Source organism: Onychomys torridus, chromosome 17, assembly GCF_903995425.1.
Source record: "Onychomys torridus chromosome 17, mOncTor1.1, whole genome shotgun sequence".
NCBI classification, from domain to species: Eukaryota; Metazoa; Chordata; class Mammalia; order Rodentia; family Cricetidae; genus Onychomys; species Onychomys torridus.
Genome location: NC_050459.1, coordinates 62,596,292 through 62,619,921, shown reverse-complemented (window position 1 = coordinate 62,619,921; position 23,630 = coordinate 62,596,292). Strand labels below are relative to the sequence as shown.

At 39.7% G+C, this 23,630-nt stretch overlaps 1 protein-coding gene across 1 annotated transcript in view; it reads left to right on the top strand.

The window, feature by feature from the left end:
* The window catches only part of LOC118597788, a 41,960-nt gene that overhangs the window by 10,597 nt on the left and 7,733 nt on the right, over positions 1-23,630 (top strand). The window contains exons 3-6 of the mRNA XM_036209449.1: positions 152-224; positions 5,996-6,244; positions 13,240-13,701; positions 23,416-23,542. Of these exons, the coding sequence (XP_036065342.1) occupies positions 152-224; positions 5,996-6,244; positions 13,240-13,701; positions 23,416-23,542 (911 nt within the window). The remainder of the gene's footprint in view (positions 1-151; positions 225-5,995; positions 6,245-13,239; positions 13,702-23,415; positions 23,543-23,630) is intronic.

Sequence of the window (23,630 nt, the reverse complement as noted above, 5' to 3'; positions counted from 1 at the left end):
CTCACAAAGTCAACCAAAAGTTTTAAAACATAGGTTGACTTTGAGTTACATAAATGCAGAAATGTCACTTCATACATTAGCAGTGGATCTTTTTCCCCCCAAGTTGCTCAGATGACCAAACTCCCCTGATACTGCACATTTTCCCCTAAAGGCTCTCTGACAAACCTGATCCTGACGTCCCTGGGACTACAATAGAAGACAATGACTGTACCTCTGTTATTAAGGTAAAAGGCACCTTTGTGAAATTTATTTTTTATGATTGTTGTTAAAATGCAGCAGAAGTCTACCTATCACAGTTTCATCTAGAAAGTTGGTCTGGGTTGGCATCCATGTTGTATGTATGAAAGTTCCTTTCCTTAACCTTCAAGTAAGCAGCAAGTCCCTGTGGGTAGCGGTGGCCAATGAAGAGAATGGCCTGGAGACACACAGTGGTGGAAGACTGAGTGCTGGTCTCCCATAAGAGATGTTTGATGTTTGCCCGAGGGTTGTTTGCAGAAATAAATGCACATTAGAATGATTTTAAAGATAGCTCTGGCAATACACCTAAATACATTTTAATGATTCCAGATAGTAATTTCAGTGATCTGGGAATCTCCCAGTTGTCTTTACTTTTAGCACAAATGCAGGTAGGTTCTATGCTCCTATTTTATGACCACATATGAGAGCATCTCCTATATTTCTGTTTTTGCTTCTGTATTCAAACTACCAAGAAGTTGTGGAAATTTACACATGTGTAATCTGTTCATCAAAATTTGCATTATGGAGAGTTTGCACCATGTTTTCATTTGATTCCATTAAGAATATATTTAAAACTCCTCATCTAGTTAAAAAAAAATATGTGGCTGGGCAGTGGTGGTGTACACCTTTAATCCCAGCACTCAAGAGGCAGAGGCAGGCAGATCTTTGTGAGTTCGAGACCAGCCTGGACTACAGAGCAAGATCAAGGAAAGGCGCAAAGCTACACAGAGAAATCCTGTCTCGAAAAAAAAAAAAAAATGTGATTTTTTTCCAATTAGCCACCAGTTTTGGAAATGATGATTCATACTATATAGTAACATTTAGGTTTTGCTTTTTTGTTTTTATTTTAAAATAATATATACTCACATTCTAGGATTTGAAGTAGAAGGCGGCTTTTTATTTAAATATATAATATTCTTGTTAAAACTACTTCATGACCATGAGCTCCTAGAGGAGCCCTAGAGTGAGGATTTGTGTGAATCGTAAGTTGCATTTTAATGGAGTGTGAATAGTGGACAAATGGGTTTCTAAAGCAGTTTCATGGGTACCTTGATAAGGATGGTACTAGTAATTAAATCAGTGTTTCCTTCTAAAGAAAAATATAAAAGGAAAATAATGTATATTTTCACTTCCCAACCATCCAAGAAGAGAATGATTGATGAAAGTAGGATGATAAATATTAATAATCAATCATCTTATACAGAATTTAGAAGTTCTGAAAACATAGTGAATTAAGTTTAGTTTAAACCACAATGACAAGGCCAACATTCTTAGTTCTTGATTTTCTCATAATCCAGGCTAGCATAAATATTTTTACTTCATAATGATGTCCTAGTAATTTGTGAAGAGGTGTGGCCTTGTTAAGATAGGTGTGGCCTTGTTAGAGGAAGTGTCACTAGGGGGCGGGGGTGTGTGTGGAGGTTTAAGAAGCTCAAACCAGGCCCAATGTCTCTTTCTCTTCCTACTGCCTGCCGATCCAGATGTAGAATTCTCAGCTACCTCTCCAGTACCATGTCTGCCTGCTTCTTGCCAACAAGGGAATAAACCTCTGAACCTCTCAGCTGACCCAAATTAAATTTTTTTTATAGACATTGCTATGACCATGATGTCTCATCATAGCAATAAAACCCTAACTAAGACAATACTTGATCGAATTCAGTAATTTTTGGTCAAGAGAGGACTTAGCAGGGAGGTAGATCTCAAGTACTTTTAATAAGAAAAGAAATCAGCAACACCATCTGAACCAATGAGTGAATGATCTGTCTGTTGACAGGCATGCTGTCCTTGATCCTTGAGGACAGAAGAAGGAAATTTTAGAAGCTATGTAGGTTATTTAAAGACTAATGAGGAGCTGGTGTGAGTGCTCAGAGGGTCTGAGCACATACTGCTCCTGTATAGGATCCAAATTCTGTTTCCACCACCCATGTCAGGTGACTCATAACTGCCTGGAATTCCAGGTTCAAGAATGCAGCACCCCAGGTCTCCATAGGCACATGTACTCATTTACAAGTACCCACACACATCGAAAAATCAATCTTAAAAATGGAAGTGACCATTGAAGACGTATTTTTGTTTCATTTTCACCTTTAAAACCAAATTTGACATTTATCTCAAATTTCCAGAAAATTTAAATTCAAGATTTTTTTAATTTTAGGTTAAAAAAAGCTCTATAGCATAGAAACATTTGATAATCATAAACTATGATAATCTCTAGTAACTTCGAGATAAACTTTATTTTCAGAAACATCTTCATACTCAAGGTCAATTTCTTTCCCTGAATAGACTTTCTGCTTTCAAGTGTATAATTTCCTGATAAGATGAAAGTGTGATGAACTTTGAGACATGAATTAAATGATTAAAGTATGAGCAGTGTGACACTGATGGCCAGTGAGTTAGATTTGAGGAAGAGGCGTTCCTTCCTGTTTCCTTAAATCTGTAATTCCATATTGTGAGTGACTCCTACTAAGTTCAAAGAGCTACTTCTGCCCTGTAGTCCTAATTGTCTTAAGTTTTAAGTCAGTTTTCAACATTTCAGATAGAGTGGGGTAAAATCTTTAAGGCAAGGATTGCTTTCCCATGTTAAAATCATCTCATTTTTGCAAACTTAATGTATATTTAGGTGTGTTTATTCCAGTCCCACTAAGTTATGTTTGTTGGTTTTGTGGTTTGTTGGCTCCTATTCCAGGCTAATATAAAATATTCTGACTTCTAAATGAAAGCCTTGTGTGAATAGCAAAGCATATACAGAGCTATTTAACTGTTTAATACTAATTTGTTTCTATTTTTGCTTTGAGCATACCTCATGACTCTGAAGGATTAAGTCATTTTGAAGACAAGTACTCTTAAACAAAAACATCAGAAAGTTTGGCTGGAATCAAGAAAACTAATTATCCACCTTCTCACCTGCAGAATATATCTACAGATCCAGAACTAAAAATACTTGATTGTAGCTGAAATTTTCTCCAGTCCTGCCTGGCCCGTGGTCAGGACAAATCTCTCTCACCCGCCAATCCTGCAGCTGCTTAGACTCAACTGAGTAAACACACAGAGACTTACATTGCTTACAAACTGTATGGCCATGGCTCAGGCTTCTAGCTATCTAGTTCTTACATCTTAAATTAACCCACTTCTATTAATCTATTCCTTGCCACATGGTTCATGGCTTACCAGTATCTTACATGTTGGTACTTATGGCAGCGGCTGGCAGTGTCTCCCTGACTCAACCTTCCTGTTGCCAGAATTCTCTTCTCTGCTTGTCCCACCTATACTTTCTGCCTGTCTACTCTCCAATCAGCATTTTATTTATACAGAGTGATATCCACAGCACTTGACAGAGAATCTTTACCTCCAGGACTTCCTCCTGAGGACAGGAGTGAAGATAAGTTGATGGGGCAAAAGTATACACAGGGTGACAGCCCCATCCAAAAACAAACACAAAGATAGACTGTAGGCTTCCTGGAAAAACCAAAGTTAATGTCCTTGTAGAGGAGCCACCTCCTAGTGCCTATGAAGGACAAACACACTACACAGTAATCCCCACTGATTTGAAGAGTACTATGTAATACTAATTCTATGTAAATAGACACAAATATTTAGAAAGTAGTTTGATAACATGTCCATTTTGCAAGACAACACTATTAACTTCCTCCCTACAGCCTATGACTTCACCAAGCCACGGGATTTTGGCCTGGTTTATAGTACCAGGCATGAATCCCCACCTATGGAACAGGACTCAGGTGCAATCCAAAGCTGGCTGGTTATGTGTGCCCTTAACCTTTGGGGCACTTTTATACCAATGTGTATTTTTGGTATCTTGGTTGAGTAGCATGTGGCTTTAGTTGCATGCCTTGTATCCAGGTTCTCTATTCTATTCTCTGAGTTTGCTTCTGTACCAGTATCATGCTGGTTTTATTACTATGGCTCTGCAGCATACCTTGAAATCATAATGTTGACACCCCTAGACTGGTCTTTTTACTTGCAATGTTTTGGCTACCCAGGTTCTTGTGTGCTTCTGTTTGAATATTAAAATTCTCTCCTCCATTTCTGTGAAGAATGACCTTGGACTTTCAACTGGAATTGCATTGATTCTTTAGACTGCTTCTGGTTAAAAATATAAATAAATAAATAAATAAAGCCATTTCTCATAATTTGAATTCTTCCGATCCACAACCATGAGAGACATTCGCAGCTTCTAGCATCTTCTTCAGATTTTTCTTTGCTGCCTTCACATTTCCATTGGCACGGCCTCTTTGACACCCTTGGCTAGGTTTGTTCCTAGGCGTGATTCTTGAAGCTGTTTGGAATGGGAATGTTCCCATGATGTTTTTCAGCATCCTTGTTGGTGCTGTATAAAAATGCTACTCTTTTTTTAAGATGATTATTTATTGCATTTGTATTATTTTATTACATTTCTGTAGTTTCGTTTTTTGTGCATATTTTCCTGGATTTTAGTATTTGAATACTATTGGCTTCACAGAAGGAGTTTGGAAGAGTTTCTTCTGTTTCTGGTTTTTGTTTTTTTCTGATAATTTAAGGATTGACTGTAAATCTTTGAAAGTGTGGTGGGATTCTGATGTGAACCCATCTGGGCCTGGGCTTTTTTTTTTCAGTCAGAAGGATTTTTATTACTTCTTTAATTGTCTCATTTGTTATAGGTCTATTTAGGTTGTTGATCTCATTTTGGATTAATATTTTTGGTGGTTTGGATGAACATGGAAATTGGTGCATTTCTTTTATAATTTCCAATTTTATAGAGGACAGGTTTTTAAAATAATTTTGACCACCTCGTTTCTTAGTATTTTTATGTGCATGTGTCTTTTGCCTGTATGTGTGTTTGTGCACTAGGTCCTTACAGTACCCATGGAGGCCAGAAGAGGGCACTAAAGCCCCTGAAACTGGAGTCACGGTCTGCTGTGCGCCACCATGCAGGTGCTGGGATTTGAACCCCAGAACTTCTAGAACAGCAACAGGAGCTCTTAACTTCTGAGCCACCTCGCTATTCTCAGAACAAAGGCATTCCTTCATTATGTTCTGAATTTCTTGGTGTCTGTTGTAATGACCTCTTTCCTTCTTTCAGTTTGTTGGGCAAAGTTCTGTTGATTTTTCTTCTTAAAGAACCAGCTCTTAGATTCATTGCTTCTTCCTATAGTTTCATTTGTTTCTATTCCATTAATCTCTGGGCAGATGGACTTTCTTCTTTGGTTGTGTGTCTGATGTCAGATTTTAGCCTGCCTTAGATAGAATCAATGCCAGAGCAGTGTGGCCAGAGTTAGGCCAGGCAAAGCTGGTGCATGAGCTGCTTGACTGGACCCACATCAGGCAAAGCTAATGTGAGCCATGCCTGTGAGTGTGGATATGGTAGAGGTGGGAGGTGGGAGGAAGGGAGGTACTTACCAGCTAAAGTCAGAGCCTGAGGGTCCAGAGTACGTCTTTGGGTCCTGAGATGGCAGCTGTGGGTGTGCCTATGGCAGAGGGAGAGGTGGGATTTACCAAATAAAATCAGAGCCTGAGGGTCCAGGGTAGGTCTTTGGGTACCGAGATGGCAGCTGTGTGGGTGGATGTGACGATTTTCACTTCTTGATGATAGGCTAGTAATTGTAAGTAGCTAAGCATTTATAAGGACATACAATTATTAAATGATTAGTAGTGTCTTTTTTTCTGTGTCAATATCTGATGACTACTAAGAGAAAAAGAGTTGTTTGAAGACATACAAACAAAAAATATGAGCAAATGTATATTCCATCTTTCCTATATGCAGAAAGTAACTCAAGACCAAGAAAAAACTGAATGTGACAGTGAATATGAAACTGTCCGTCTTCAGCCTCCCTCTGAGGACTCAAATGAAGAAAAATGGGTACGGCTAGTTGCAACACAGTATTCATTTCTTAACCAGTATCTCAGGCAAAGATTAAAGGAGAAGATGAAAGAAGGTATTGAACACTCTGAATCTGATACATCTGATGAAGAACCACTACCTAGTACCTCTGGAGGAAGAGCACACTCAGTGGTAAGTAGCGCCCACTAATTTTAAAAGTGCTCTGTTGCATGATGAGGGGAAGATGATGTGGAGGGTCTCTCTGTGGTACTTCAGAGAGTTTGCAGACAAAAGAAGCCAGCCTTGAACATGCCCTTGTTCTCTTAGTCACAGGAATTCGTTAGTCATCTTCCCAGCCTTACATGCAAATAATTAAAACTATGAAAATAACAAATCTTAAACCTACTGTGGTTTAAACACAAAGAAGAATTCTAGCACTAATAAAAAAAACAAACAATAATAACCACAACAGTAGTAGTGAGGGAACTGGGGGTCGCTACATTGAAATGATATTTGATGTGTGTAAACCAAAGCATAAGTCACTGGAAATTTGATATTAGACATACGCCTAGACATAATGAACCCAAGTGTAGTCATTTATGCACTTCAAAGATATAATTTGGCTGAATTGAAATAAAAGACTCCATATTTCTGTAGTTAAAGTCATATGCATGAGAACAGTTGAATTCTCATTTCTTTCTATCTCCTTTAAAAGTTTCAGAAATTTGTCTAGGTTTGCAATTCTTGTTTTAGTTCATTGAGAACTTCATGAGATGCACTTTGATCACACTCATCCCACAGCTCCTCACAGACTACACCCCCTTCCCTACTCATCGAATTTTTTGTCCCAAATTCCATTGAGTCAGATTTGTGTTGCACCTACTGAGCATGCTCCACCAACAGGGGCGACACAGACCCTTAAAGAAAACTCCTCTCCGTCTCCGTACTACCTCCTCAGTACGGGGGGGACTTCAGGTTCGCCTCCCTTCTTCAGCTCTCCCACATGCTACTGCAACTGCTGTGGAGTTCATACATGCAGCTGCAGTTTTGTCCAGAAACATGGCTTCCTTGTGGTTATCCTCCACTTCTGGCTCTTACAATATTTTTGCCCCGCCTCTGCAATGATGCCGGAGCCTTAGGAGAGGGTGCGAGGTAGGTTTTCATTTGGGACTGAGAATGTTGCAGAGGCCAGCTGTGGGTCTCTGTCCGTCATCATCTACTGCCAAAAGAAGCTTCTCAGATGAGGGTCAGTAGAGGCACTGATCTACGGGCTCAATGGAAGAGATGGGTAAGTCATTAGGAGTCAGTTTAATGCTGACCTCCATGGGTATTCCAAATGAAACATGCACATCTACATATTCAAAACTTTTATCTACAAATAAGAGAAAACTTGCAACACTGACTTCCTGGGTCTAGGCTGCCTCACTTGGAAGGACAGTTTCCAGCTTCATCCTTTTATGTGTGGCTTTTATGACTGAATTTTCTTATCAGCTGAATAAAATTCTATTATGTAAATACATAACATTTTATTCTCTATTGATAAGTGCTTTCCATTTTTCTGGAAATTGAAATAAGGCAGCAATGAACATGGAAGAGCAGGGATCACTGTGGAAGGGTATGGAGTCCTTGGATAGATGCCCAAGGACTTGTACAGAAGGATCACGTGATCAATTTATTTCTAGGTTTACAAGGAACATCTATACTGATTTCCATAGTTGGCTACACAGTATGAACTCCCACCAGCCAGGAAAACCTGCTCCTCTTTGCTCACACTCATGCCAACGTTTGTTCTCATTTTAAGAACCCTAGCCACTTAGACTGGGGGAGATAAAATGTCAAAGGAGTTTTCATTTATATTTTTCTGATGGCTAAGGATATTGAACATTTAAAAATTTTATCAGCCATTTAGTTTCCATCTTTTAGGAACTATTTGTTTAGTTCCATGCCTCATTTTTAATTGGGTTGTTTTTTTCTCTGATGTTTATATATTTACTTGTTAGTTAGTTAGTTAGTTAGTTCGTTCTTTTTATACTCTAGACAGAGGCCTTCTGTCAGAAAAACGGCTGGTAAAGATTGTTTCACGTTCTCACGTTCTGTAGACTGCCTCTTTACTCCAGTTATGTTGTCCTTTGCTATGTGGAGACTTTTCAGTTTCAGATGTTCCCATTTCTCAATTGTTTGTCTTCATACTTGTAGTCAGGATCTGTTCAGAAAATCCTTTCTAGTGCCTGTAAATTCAAGTATCTTCCCTACTCTTTTTTCTACCAAATTTAGGGCACCAGATCTTATATTAAGGTCCTTGATGTGTACGGTTTTGAGTTTTGTTCAAGGTAAAGTAGCAAGAATCAAGTTTCCTTCTTCTCCATGTAGCTTCCATGTGACCGGCAGCGTTTGCTGAAGACACTGTCTTTGCAAAGTGTGTTGTTGGCCTCTTAGTAAAAAAATCAGGTAGCTGTACATGTGAAGGCTGTAGGCCTATGCTACACTACACACACACACACACACACACACACACACACACACACACACATTTTTAGTTATGTTCAGTGTATCTTGCAAATATATCTTCTGGAGCACATATGCATTTTGCAATTAAAGCTATCATTCTCCCATGTAGCAATTCAGTTATGCCTTACATACTCTGGGTGCCTCAGACTTCGTGGAACAACCTGAAGACATTGCCCTGTACTGTTCCCTGAGACTTGTCTGGCTAATATTCTGCTCTGTTATCATTATTCTCCATTATTTTCCCCATTTGCTGGTAAATAGTACGGAAACACCAAATGTAGAAGTCATAGGCTCTTGCCTAATGCAAATTATTTCAGTTCTTAATGATAGTCTAGTGATTTCTGGGTAGCTGCGCATAGATATGGATAAATTTAACTGTTAATTACCAATTATTTTTCTGCTTTTACTGTCTATATAGCCTCTGTCTTGTAAGTTACTGTCATTTAAAACACAAGTGCCCCAAATAAAGAGCACACTGAGACTGAAACATATCAAATTAATCTTCCATCTTCTTCTCAGCCAAAAATGTCTTCAAAACAAGAATACACATCCACACAATCAGAACATCTCTCTGCAAAAAAGAGTGAGGAGGAGATGTGGGCCCAGATGAGTGCACACCAGTATGCATGTCTTAACGAACTTCTCAGGAAAGATTTCAAGAAGAAAATTCGTAAAATGTATGAAAAGTCTGAAAGTAACATCTGTTCTAAGAGAGTGCCAAGTCCCAATAAGCCCAAAGAGAAAACATACTTAAAGGTAATTCTCTTCCCTCTGATATGAAAATTGCATATTTGAGCATATAGGAAAAGATGCACCTGGACTGCCCGTCTCTGAAGTAGGATAGCTATTTTCCAAACAACAGCAAAACCTAAATCATGAAAATAACTCGCATTTCCTCCATGCTCCCAGTCCCAGGAATACCCTGGCCAGTCAACATCTAAGGTTTAAGCAAAAATAAACTAGACTCTAAAGATAACAGAATAAAAAGAAAACATGGTTTTAACACCATAAGGAAAATCCATACAATTATTCTGAAAGTAAACAATAGTACAGATAAAGTCCCAGGGGTCATGACAGTCGACATGAAAAGAGGCAACATGGCGGCTCTGGAAGTGATACCAGAACAAAGGGCGTGTTAGGAACCGGGTTAGCCAGTAGACACACGGCAAGTTTACTGAGCCACAGGTGTCCGGGCTTCCAGGATGGTGTGAGAAATGAAAATAGCAACAATTTTTCCACTGTTGACTTATCTACTCAAGCTTGTTTCTCCCTTGCTTTTACATCAAATAATCCAGAATTTGTATAAGTTTTAATCTTGAAGGTATAAGTTTATTGTATTTTACAAATATTTACCTTTTAAATCCATATGCACCTTTACAAGTCAGCCCCCTTTCACTATGTGTACACTGATACTCAGTTGTGCCTTCTAAGTTTTCGGAGTACCTTGTATTTCGAGTAACAAACTGAAGACATTGGCCTATACCATTTCCTGATTCCTGCCTGCCCATCATTCTGCTCTATTACCTGTTTTCTCCATCAAGTAAATAGCATCATGACATTGAAGAGAGACTTCAGTTGGGAAAGTATCTCCAACAGATTGCTTGTAGTAGTGTGTGGGGCATTTTCTTGTTTAATGATTGATGTGCAAGGACCCAGTTTAGGATGGACAGTGCTACCCCTGGGCAGACAGTCTTGGGTCATCTAAAAACAGGCTGAGAAAGCCATGAGGGACAAGCCAGTGGGCAGCTAATGGGTCTATGGCTTCTTCTTACATTCCTACTTTAAGTTTCTGTCTTGACTTCCCTCAGTGGATTGTGACCCAGAGTATAGAAGCCAAATAACTCCTTTCCTCGCATGCTGCTTTTGGTCATGCTTTTTATGACAGCAACAGAAAGAAAACTGAGGCATCCACTGAGCCATCACCTCAGCCTCATCTTGCAGCTGTTTTGAGAAAACTGGATATTAAAAGAAGAAAATATTTCACACACATATATTTGCTTTGCATACACTATTTCAAAATCAAGTCACCAAATGAGCCCTGTGGCCCAGAGAAGATGCATGCAGTTACTTACACAAACTGAACTAGACATCAAAATTCCAGAGGTTTCTTCAACAATCTGGATTTCCAATTACCTATAAGGAAGTGAATCCAGTGTGCTTTGAGCCATGCCATTGATCAGTATCTATGCAGAAGGTTTCCCTTCTATATGAGCCACACAAATGCATTGGTTTGCTAAAAATCCAATTTGTGCATTTTTCTTAATATTTTCTGAAATACTAATATAATTATATAATTTACTGCCCTTCATTTTTCTCCCCCAACTCCTCCCATAGACCCCTCTTGCTCTCAAATTTATGGTCTCTTTTTCTTTATGTTTTACACACACACACACACACACACACACACACACACACACACACACTCCTAGATATATGAATGCAATCTTCTCGATCAATATAATTTTACATATGTATATATGTAGGTATATAGTCTCAGGGCTGACCACTGGTATTAGATAATTCATTGAGGGAGGTGCTTCCCTGGGGAAGACCATCTCTCCCCGCCCCAGCATTCACCACTCACCCATAGTTCTTTATATAGAGGTGTGGCCCCGCGAGCTTTTGCCCTTCTGTGTTAGCTGTCTATTGAGGTCAATTTTGTTCAGGTCATGTTTAGACAGCCATGTTGGTAAGACTTGATGGGTGTAGCTGCTTTGACTTTTCTAGGAGACACAATCTCACAGCAAATGTCATCCACTCTCCCTCTGTAAGTAACTAAACTTAACACTCTGTCATCCACTGTAATAAAATTTTAGTATTTTCCAGATGGTTTGTATTAATTCATATTAAGAAAGTTTAATTACATGTTAATTCTTGAATATAGGATTGCATACTAGGTATTAGACACTGATAATTGTAAAACTTTTGTTTACAGGATAGTGGATATCGCTCAGTGTTGGAATCCTTTCCTAGCATCAAACAATGGATTTGAATCCAACCCTGAAAAATTCCTGTACTTCATTTATACTATAATCATATTCCAGGAAATGTATAGTAGTTGTAGTTTGATACATTACTGTCAAGCATTATATTCTTCTCATGCCTGAAATGTGCACATAACCTGGTCAATTTATCATTCTATATGCAATTCATATCAATAATATTTGAATTTTTCTTCATAAAGCATTGTATCTTTATTTCTAATATTTTGCCTAACATTTATCTAGAAATATTTTATAAGGCATAAAATCTTTTTTTTTTTGGTTTTTTCGAGACATGGTTTCCCTGTGTAGCTTTGCGCCTGTCCTAGAACTCATTTGGTAGCCCAGGTTGGCCTTGAACTCACAGAGATCCGCCTGGCTCTGCCTCCCAAGTGCCAAGATTAAAGGCGTGCGCCACCACCACCCGGCTCATAAGGCATAAAATCTTTACACATAAACTATAAACCTAATTTTTAAAAGGACTGGAGATATCTCAGATTTAAAGCCCTTACTATTTCTTCAAGAAGACCTGAATTAGTTCCCAGCACCTACATAGTAACAGACAAACACCTGTAGTTCCAGTTCCACAGGATCTGAGTCAGGCCTCCAAGAGCTTCAGCACACACATGGTGCACATGCAGTCAGTCAGGAGCATGTGTACATAAACAAATTTAAATGAACATAAACTCTTAGCACCTAGTAATTTCCTGTGAAACCTTATCTTAAAGTGTCTTTACAATTGAGGTAAATTTTATTCTGAAAAATTTGCACTCTCTCACTTGTGTAATTGTCCCTAATGATATGTGTGCCATTAAAGCCTCCTGATTAAGTGATTGACATTGGGAACAATGTGTCCATAATAACCAGCATGTTAGGATAACTTTTTTATTTTATTTTTTAAAAAAACATATTTATTTATTAAATGTTTTTTCATTTTACGTACCAACCCCAGTTCCCCCTCCCTCCCTTCTCCCGCCTCCTCACCTCCCTCCCACTCTACCCCCATCCACTCCTCAGAGTGGGTAAGGCCTCCCATGGTAGTCAACAAAGTCTGGCATGCCCAGTTGAAGGAGAGCCTAGCCCCTAGTTAGGCTAACTTAACAAGAATTTATTCTCTAGCACTGAAATTTGTGGTCTCGTTACCATTCACAGTTATGTCAAGTTTATAGAATCAGTTCTACACCAGTTTCTAATTCTCTTTACTGCTGTACTGAGAGAGAAAATCAACACTTAGCCAGATATCCCTGCAGAAAGAGCAGCTAAAGGACACACACACACCCTTATATACATACCCACATGCATATATAAAAACAGTTAAAGTGGAGTTATTTATAACAGGACAACAATGACCCTACTAGACATCAAAGATTAGCAATACAAAGCCTATTGTTCAAGAATTGTTTTGTAATGTTAAAAATCATGCAAGTCACAATTTTCAGCAAATTAAACATATAGTAAGATATATTTGTTTCCGTTAACACTGAGTAAGTTTGTTGGTTTGTGGTTTCTCTGCTGATGATAGCCTAGTGATTTGAGTCACCAAACTTATGAAGAAACTGAACTGTTAAAATGTGCTTCCTGCTTTCCACATCTGCCCTACAACCTGTAAAGACAAAGGCATTTTGAAAACAAGCATCCCCAAACAACAGCAAATGTGAGAATAAAGTCAAGCAAACTAATCTCCTTTTTTCTCATCAGCAGAAAATGACTGAAGAGAAGAAGAAACATGGCGGGAAAGATGCACGGGTGCATTCAAGACTCCCTTTGCTCAGGAGGACGGAGGACGTGAAGGAGCAAGCTGTTTGGCACCACACACACGTGAATGAACTCCTCAGAAATGACATAAAGGAATTAGTGAAGGAGCAATTGGCTACAGGGCATGCAAGGATGAGGAAACTCCTCAGAAAGGATCTAGAGGAAATCAAGGGACTACTCAAGAAGGAATTGAAACAAATATTGATGGAGAAGATGGTCCTGCTGCAAGAGCAGGTAAAGGAGACCCAGCAGGAGCACTGGAGTCCGCAATACCTGCAGCTGAAGGAGCTCTTCAGAAAGGAGTTAAAAGAGATGGTTCGGGACCAGGTTAAATATTCCAAAATTATCATTCGCCCTAAAGAAGAGCCACTACCTGGTGCTTCCAGAGGAACTGCAGACTTCCAGGTAGGTCTCTCTCACTGGAAAGGACTGTGTTTGAATGACAGGCTTTGAAAGATGCATCTGTTTGCCTGAGTCAGCAGTGCTGCAGAGAGTTCCCTGTCAGGTGCCCAACCTTGGTCATATCCTGGCCCTTGGTCACGTTCTTGGTCCCAAGAATCAAGTGGCTATTAATCTTCTGAGGTTCATGTGACTCAACTATGAAAACAACAGATCAGGAAGTGAACATGCTGTTAACACAAATGGGCACAATTTTTTTTAATGACAATTTATTTTAATTTATTTTATAATTTAATTTAATTTTACATATCAGCCATGGATTCCCCTATCCTCCCCACTCCCATCCCCCCCCCAACTTCTCCCCAAGACACCCCCCATTCCCATCTCCTCCAGGGCAAAGACTCCCCTGGAATTCAGCTCAGCCTGGTAGATTCAGTCCAGGCAGGTCCAGTCCCCTCCTCCTTTCACCTAGGCTGAGCAAAGTGTCCCTGCATAACCTCCAGGTTCCAAACAGCCAGCTCATGAACTAAGGAAAGGTCCTGGTCCCACTGTCTGGGTTCCTTCTAAACAGTTCAAGCTAATCAACTGTCTTACTTATCCAGAGGGCCTGATCCAGTTGGGGGCTCCTCAGCTATTGGTTCATAGTTCATGTGTTTCCATTAGTTTGGCTATTTGTCCCTGGGCTTTTTTCCAATCTTGGTCTCAACAATTCTCACTCATACAATCCCTCCTCTTTCTTGACAATTGGACTCCTGGATCTCCACCTGGGGCCTGGCCATGGATTTTTGCATCCACTTCCCTCAGTCATTGGATGAGATTTCTAGGACGACAGTTAGGGTGTTTGGCCATCTGATCACCAGACTAGGTCAGTTCAGGTTTTCTCTCAACCATTGCCAGTAGTCAACAGTGGATGTATCATTGTGGATTTCTGGGGACCTCTCTGGCACTTTGCTTCTTCCTATTCTCATGTGGTCATCATTTATCATGGTCTCTTATTCCTTGTTCTCCCTCTCTGTTCTTGATCCAGCTGGAATCTCCTGCTCCCCTAAGCTCTCTTTCCCTCAATACTTGCCCTTCATTACCCCTAAGCACATCCAGGTTGTTCATGTAGATCTCATCTGCCACGCCCACGACGGTGTCACCCGCGTGACAAATGCCTTGGATGAGGTAGATACGTGGGAAAGGGGGGCTCGCGGCCCTCGGGTCTATGCCCCCGGCGACCCCTCATCAATCTGCCCGAATCAAGGTGCCAGGCTACACGGAACCATGCAGATCTGCTTGCAGAGGCTGGCTGGCACTCTGCCTTCTTCTCTTTGCAGCTGTAATTATTGTTGTTTCCTTGTGTATTAATTCCAAGAAGTTAACTCTTAATGTTCCTGATGTGCCCCCATAAAGAGAGTAATGATTCCTCAAAAGTGGCTTCAATACCCCCACCTATGATTCAAGCTCTTAGGCCAACAGTTCAAGAGGGTCCCTAAAGTTTGGAGGAACTCATGAATGATTTAGAGCAGAAAGAACTTATGATTCAGAAGGACAAAGACTCTAGCGAAGAGAGAATGAAAGTAAAGGTTCAGGCACTCATAGGCAATTCACACGCGCAGCCGACAGCAGCTGCGAGGAAGCAGTTACAGGAATTAGCCATTCCTACAAGAATTATTCAGGGACAAATAGAGTTTCTCATCAAGGGTCGATGGTGGCAACCCCCTAACTTTAATCCTAGATATAATAATTATTTAGAGCCATTACCTTTTACGGGAGCTTATGACGTACATGGGAACTGATGTGTGAATCATAATGGTATGAAAACAGAATGGCGTAAGTTACAGTTCATGGAAAGATTAGCTAGGTACCGACCCCCCTGGTGCCTTCTCACCCACAGGCAAAGGTTAAGATATTTTCACATAAATGAGACCATGGTTAGAACAATGATGAAAACGATTTAATTTTGATACAGAACAAAGGTGTAGAAGGAGAACTACAGCTAGGGCCGTAATGTTCTCTGTCCTGATGAGGAACCACAAAAGAAAAAGTAAAGGCTATACTCATGAGATCTGTTAATCATTCTGAGAAAAGTGTGTAACTACATTGTTGATTCTATGTCTATCACCCTACTGGCCGATTGCCGTGTTTCCTCAAGTAACTGTATAAAATTCACTGCTTGGTCTGAGTAAAATTGCAGCAGCTTCACAACATACTCTCGTGTCTGTGGCTGTCTGTCATTCGCCGAATCCCACTTATCCTGAGTACCTTCACCCCGTTCTCCCTCGGTCTGGTGGTCTAGCTGAGATCCAGTCCGCGGCACTCATCCATTTCTCTGTCATTGGGCAATCCCTGTATCTTTCTTAGGGTCCTGTTTTCTAGGTAGCCTCCCTGGAGTTGTGAGTAGCAGTCTAGTCATCTTTGTTTTACATCTAGTATCCTCCTATGAGTGAGTATATACTATGTTTGTCTTTCTGAGTGTGGGTTACCTCACTCAGGATGATTTTTTTCTAGATCCATCCATTTGCCTGCATTGTTTTTCTCTGCTGAGTAGTACTCCATTGTGTATATGTACCACATTTTCTTTATCCATTCTTCAGTTGAAGGGCATTTAGGTTGTTTCCAGGTTTTGGCTATTATAAACAATGCTGCTATGAACATGGCTGAGCAAATGCCCTTGTGGTATGATTAAGCATTCCTTGGGTATATGCCCAAGAGTTCTACAGCTGGGTCTTGGGGGAGATGGATTCCCAATTTTCTAAGAAAGCACCATATTGATTTCCAAAGTGGCTGTACAAGCTTGCATTCCCACCAGCAGTGGAGGAGAGTTCCCCTTGCTCCACATCCTCTCCAGCATAAGCTGTCTTCTGTGTTTTTGATCTTAGCCATTCTGACAGATGTAAGGTGGTATCTCAGAGTTGTTTTGATTTGCATTTCCCTGATGATTAGGGATGTTGAGCAATTCCTTAAGTGTCTTTCAACCATTTGAGCTTCCTCTATTGAGAATTCTCTGTTTAGTTCTATAGCCCATTTCTTAATTGGATTGTTGGGCATTTTGTTGTCTAATTTCTTGAGTTCTTTATATATTCTGGATATCAGCCCTCTATCAGATGTGGGGTTGGTGAAGACATTTTCCCATTCTGTAGGCTGTGGCTTTGTCTTGTTGACTGTGTCCTTTGTTCTACAAAAGCTTCTCAGTTTCAAGAAGTCCCATTGATTGATTGTTTCTCTCAGTATCTGTGCTACTGGTGTTATATTTAGGAAGTGAACTCCTATGCCAATGCATTCAAGAGTACTTCCTACGTTCTCTATTATCAGGTTCAGAGTAGCTGGATTTATGTTGAGGTCTTTGATCCACTTGGACTTAAGTTTTGTGCACAGTGACAGATTTGAATCTATTTGCAGCCTTCTACACATTGACATCCAGTTATGCCAGCACCATTTGTTGAAGATGCTCTCTTTTTTCCGTTGTACAGTTTTGGCTCCTTTGTCAAAAATTTTATATATGTTCATATATATGAACCTATATATGTTCATAGGTGTGCGGATTACTGTCAGGGTCTTCATTCAATTCCATTGGTCCACATGTCGGTTTTTATGCCAGTACCAAGCTGTTTTTATTATGGTAGCTCTATAGTAGAGCTTGAGGTCAGGAATCATAATGCCTCCAGAGGTTGGTTGTTTTATTGTACAGGATTCTTTTGGCTATCCTGGATTTTTTGTTTTTCCATATGAAGTTGAGTATTATTCTTTCCAGATCTGTGAAGAATTGTGTTGGTAATTTGATGAGAATTGTATTGAATCTGTAGATTGCTTTTGGTAAAATCGCCATTTTTACTATGTTAATCCTGCCTATCTATGAGCATGGGAGATCTTTCCATTTTCTGACATCTTCTTCAATTTCTTTTTTCAGGGACTTAAAGTTCTTATCATATAGGTCCTTCACATGCTTAGTTAGAGTAAGCCAACAGCCAACATCAGATTAAATGGAGAGAAACTCAAAGCGATTCCACTGAAATAAGGAACAAGGTATTTTATATCATTTGTGGCTATTGTAAAGGGTGATGTATCTCTGATTTCCTTCTCAGCCTGTTTGTCTATTGTATATAGAAGGGCTACTGATTTTTTTGAGTTGATCTTGTATCCTGCTATGTTGCTGAAGGTTTTTATTAGCTGTATCAGTTCCTTGGTTGAATTTTTGGGGTCACTCATGTATACTATCATGTCATCTGCAAATAGGGAAAGCTTGATTTCTTCCTTTCCAATTTGTATCCCCTTAATCTCCTTATGTTGTCTCATTGCTCTGACTAGAACTTCAAGTACTATATTGAATAAGTATGGGGAAAGTGGACAGCCTGCCTTGTTCCTTATTTCAGTGGAATCGCTTTGAGTTTCTCTCCATTTAATTTGATGTTGGCTGTTGGCTTGCTGTAGATTGCCTTTATTATGTTTAGGATGTTCTCTGTATTTCTGATCGCTCCTAGACCTTTATCATGAAGGGGTGTTGGATTTTGTCAAATGCTTTTACAGCATCTAGTGTGATGATCATGTGGTTTTTTTCTTTCAGTTTGTTTATATGGTGTATTATATTGTCGGACTTTCCTATATTGAACCACTGTAGCATGAGTCTTAAAGAGTCTTATTAATAAAAACAAACCTGAGGCCAGTTATTGGGGTGAATGCTGGAAGATTAGAGAAGCAGAACAAGACACAGCTTCCTCACCTCACCAGTTCCTCAGCTGGTCTTGTTTCCTCAGACTGCAAGCTTCTGAGTCCTCATCCAAAATGAATCTCAGCTGAACTGTTGCTCAGAAGCCTAAACGCTTAACCAGCCAAATGCTTCTAGTTTCTGGTCTTCACGACTTATATATCTTTCTACTTCTGCCATCACTCCCTGGGATTAAAGGCTGGATTTCTGGGATTAAAGGCGTGTGTCTCCATGCTGGCTGTATCCTTGAACACACAGAGATCTGCCTAGCTCTGCCTCCCAAGTGCTGGGGTTAAAGGAGTGCACCACCACTGCCCAACTTCTGCTATGGCTTGCTCTGATCCATTTTCTAGCCACCATTTTTGGCTCTGTTCTAGTGGCTGTCTGTTCTCTGACCCCAGATAAGTTTATTTTGGTGAACACACAATATTTCAGGAAACACAATACCTCCCTTGCATCCCTGTTGTGAAGCCAACTTGATCATGGTGGATAATTGTTTTGATGTGTTCTTGGAGTCTGTTTGCCAATATTTTATTGAGTATTTTTGCATCAATGTTCATGAGGGAGATCGGTCTGTAGTTCTCTTTCTTTGTTTGGTTTAGGAATCAGGGTAATTGTAGCCTCATAGAAGGAGTTTGGTAATATACCTTCTGCTTCTATTGTGTGGAACAATTTAAAGAGTATTGGTATTAAGTCTTCTTTGAAGATCTGGTAGAATTCTGTGCTAAAACCATCTGGTCCTGGGCCTTTTTTGGTTGGGAGACTTTTAATGACTCTTTCTATTTCCTTAGGGGTTATTATACTATTTTAATTGTTTATCTGGTCTTGATTTAACTTAGGTATGTGGTTGCTATCCAGAAAATTATCCATTTCTTTTAGGTTTTCCAGTTTTGTGGAGTAGAGGTTTTTGAAGTATGACCTGATGATTCTCTGGATTTCCTCATTGTCTGTTGTTATGTCCCCCTTTTCATTTCTGATTTTGTTAATTTGGATGCTCTCTCTGTCTTTTGGTTAGTTTGGATAAGGGTTTGTCTATCTTGTTCATTTTCTCAAAGAACCAACTCTTTGTTTCATTAATTTTTTGTATTGTTCTCTTTGTTTCTATTTTATTGATTTCAGCTCTCAATTTGATAACTTCCTGGCATCTCTTTTTCCTGGGAGACTTTGCTTCTTCTTGTTCTAGAGCTTTCAGGTGTGCTGTTAAGTCACTAGTGTGAGATTTCTCCAGCATCTTTATGTGGGCATTTAGTGCTATGAATTTCCCTCTTAGCACTGCTTTCATAAGTGTCCCATAAGTTTGGGTATGTGGTATATTCATTTTCATTGATATCTAGGAAGTCTTTAATTTCTTTCTTTATTTCTTCCTAACCCATTGGTGATTCAGTTGAGCATTATTCAGTTTCCATGACATTGTAGGTTTTCTGTAGTTTTTGTTGTTGTTGAAATCTAACTTTACACCTTGGTGGTCTGATAGAACACAGGAGGTTATTCCAATTGTTTTGTATCTGTTGAGATTTGCTTTGTGACCAAGTATGTGGTCGATTCTAGAGAAGGTTCCATGGGGTGCTGAGAAGAAGGTATATTCTTTTTTGTTAGGATGGAATGTTCTATAGATATCGATTAAGTCCATTTGAGTCATAACATCAGTTAAGTCCTTTATTTCTCTGTTAAGTTTCAATTTGGGAGATCTGTTCAGTAGTGAAAGTGGGGTGTTGAAGTCTCCCACTATTAATGTGTGGGGTTTTATATGTTATTTATGCTTTAGTAATGTTTCTTTTACATATGTGGGTGTCCTTGTGTTTGGGGCATAAATGTTCATAATTGAAACATTTTTTTCTATTTCCCTTTCAGATCTTGGACTGTATCCTTCATCTGTTTCATTGCTTTTTCATGATTTTCTTTCAGGGATTTATTGTTTTCTTCTGCTTTAATTGTCCTTTCCTCTAGTTTTTTATAGCGTTCTTCCCATTTTTTGTTTGTCTGTTCCTCCATTTCATTTTTGATTTCTTCTTTATAAGGCTCTAGCCTCTTTATGATGTTACTCTTCTTCTTCTTCTTCTTCTTCTTCTTCTTCTTCTTCTTCTTCTTCTTCTTCTTCTTCTTCTTCTTCTTCTTCTTCTTCTTCCATTCTGTGATGTTCAGGTCTAGCTGTTGGAGAAGGGCTAGGTTCTGGTGATGCTGTATTGCTCTTTATTTTGTTGTATGTACTTCTGCCTTGATGTCCGCCCATCTCCTTGTGGGTTCGTTCTTGGTCTTATCAGCGCTCTTGGTCCAGACAGAGCTGACAGATTCAGGAAGCCTCTCTCTGGTCCAGATGGGAATGCTGGGATGGATGGGTGCTGGAGGCTGGTCTCTGAGTCTCAGGAAGTGGCTGGGGTCTCTGGCAGATGGGCATGGAGATTGCAGGGTCTGCCTGGGGTCTTGGAAAAGGGGAACCTTCGCAGGGGGGCTGCCCGATGGCCAGACCCTGGGGCCAAGTTGGGCAGGTCTTCCCTGAATGGCTAGTGCCCAGGGATGGGACCTAGGGGCAGGCCTCTCTGGGTATGACCACAATTCTTGTAATAGTACATAAAATAGAGAATAATAACAAACCAGAGAGTAGTTACCCTTGACAGGAAAAGAACAGATATGCATGTGGTAAGTGTATAAACAAAAGTAGAATTAGAAATTATATAGTAAATATATGCTGAAGTCAAGAAAAGATACTGGTTTACATATTTCAAAGAAATAAATCACATGACTAAAATAAAGCCACACTGCATGTTAACAGGTATAGATAGACTTTAGAGCTGCATTAGATAATTCTAAATATTTTTCTCTCTTATTTCAGACTTCTATGTACATTTGCATATATAATTATAGGTTTATTATATTTTGCTTTCTCTTCTTCTTTTTTTGTTTTTTGTTTGTTTGTTTTTTGTTTTTCCAGAGAGGGTTTCTCTGTGTACTTTTGTGCCTTTCCTAGACATCACTCTGTAGCCCAGGCTGGCCTCGAACTTGTAGAGATCCACCTGCCTCTGCCTCCTGAGTGCTGGGATTACAGGCGTGTGCCACCACCACACCCGGCATGTTTATCTTCTTAAATCATTTGCTTTCCCCAGTTAGGGTGCCTCCTCTTCTGATGAATTGATAGAGTGCTGTGTCTTAAGCCCTTTGAGTTTGCTAATTTCATGTAACATCACTTCCTGCCGTTCTCTGAGATGTTCCTGCTGTCGTTCTGCTCTGTCCTTTGTTGTCTCTCCAATCCAGTCAATAGCACAGAAGCACTGAAGTTGGGGAAGCTCCGGGCTCCAGACATCCCTCAAAGTACCAACTGGTAACCAAGGTCTGTGGTTTTAGCCTTCTCTGCTGACACACACACACAGGTTCCTGAATCAACCCCAACACTTAGAAAGAGAACCTCACCTTCCAGAATGGAACCTTTGAAGTTAGAATGTCACTCTATTACTTATTTCACTGTGACAAGAGGACAGTAGGCTGTATTGACGAGACGGAGCGCGGAGAGTCCGTGTACATGCACGGCATGGTCACAGCATGTAGTTTGAAATGAAATCCTGTTGGTTGTGTCTGCTGCTTGCTGTCCTTTGAACAGAGTTCCTCTTGTTTGTGTCTCCTCCCTGGCCTTCCAAAAATGCTTTGTATTGATTCTGAACTGTTTTTGCAGAACATATTTGATCTTTCTTACAGTTTCTATTCTCTTGTTAGTTTAGTTGTGTCTCCCTGTGTAACAGGTGTATATGGCTTTATTAATTAATTGTTGTCCCCAAAGCTTTATTATCAACTGCTTCTCCTCTTTCTTAGAAGCAGCCAAATCCATATAATCATGTGTCTCCAGCAATTTGACACACTTAATAGCTCTTCTCCTACTGTCTGAGATCTCAAGTCAATATAATACATACATGATTTTTCAAACATGATCTTCCCGCTTGAGAAGTTATTTATGAGAAAAAAAGCCTTAGCCAGGCAGTGGTGTCCCACGCCTTTAATCCTAGCACTCGGGAGGCAGAGCCAGGTGGATCTCTGTGAGTTCAAGGCCAGCCTGGGCTACAGAGTGAATTCCAGGAAAGGTGCAAAGCTACACAGAGAAACCCTGTCTCAAGAGAGAGAGAGAGAGAGAGAGAGAGAGAGAGAGAGAGAGAGAGAGAGAGAATCCTGTAAACATGCTAAAATTTAAAAAATATTTAAGCTAGTTATTTAAATGAAGTAAAAATCCTACATGATACTTTAAAAATCATTTTCTTCCATTTATATGTGTAGTTAAGATAGTCATCAATTTGAGATATAATAATCATTAATTTGAGGAAGAGAATCATTGTTTAATAAACACTCCTAGGGAGTAATATTACAAGTTCTCTGAGGAAAAACGTAGGCGAGGTCAAATCTTTAGATGTGAGAATTGTTTTTACATGTTAAATCTCATCTAAATAAAAAAAAATTCATGAGCTGGCTGTTTGGAACCTGGGGCTTATGCAGGGACACTTTGCTCGGCCTGGGCGAAGGGAGGAGGGGACTGAACCTGCCTCAACTGAATCCACCAGGTTGAGCTGAATCCCCAGGGGAGTCTTTGCCCTGGAGGAGATGGGAATGAGGGGTGGGCTGGGGAGAGGGTAGAAGGGGTGGGAGGAGGGAGGAGGACAGGGGAATCCATGGCTGATATGCAAAATTAAATTAAATTAGAAAATTAGAAAAAAATTCAAAAAATCTCATGTAATTCATGGTTTTGAATGTGATACACCATTAGTTTATTCCAAACAACATTGACACAAAACTCACAGGTTCATGATTTTTAGTTAATTCTAGGAAAACGTAATTTGTTTTCAGTTCTTAATGAGAGTTGAGTGATTTGAGACAGACTAAACATATATGAAGAAGTTTAACTGTTAAGTATTAAGCATTTTTTAACTTTCTCAGGGTCTATAACTTATGACTTGTGAAGATAAAGTAATTTTGAAAACAAGCACCTAAAAATAAAAAAATTTAAAAACTTCTTCTAGGAAACCAAGCAAATGAACCTTCTATCTCTCCTCCTGCAGAGAACATCCCTGGAACAAAGAAAAAAGAAAAAATACGAAGGTGACCATGACAGTGGCCCTTCGCCTTCAGAAAAGCCCCCAGTGCAAACTGAAGAGGAAGTCACTGATGCGCAGAGTGATTCCCGCTGTATGCCTCTAAAAGAACTCATCAAAGAAGATTTAAAAGAAGCGCTTTGTGAAATACTTGAAAAATATAAATATGATACATATATGAA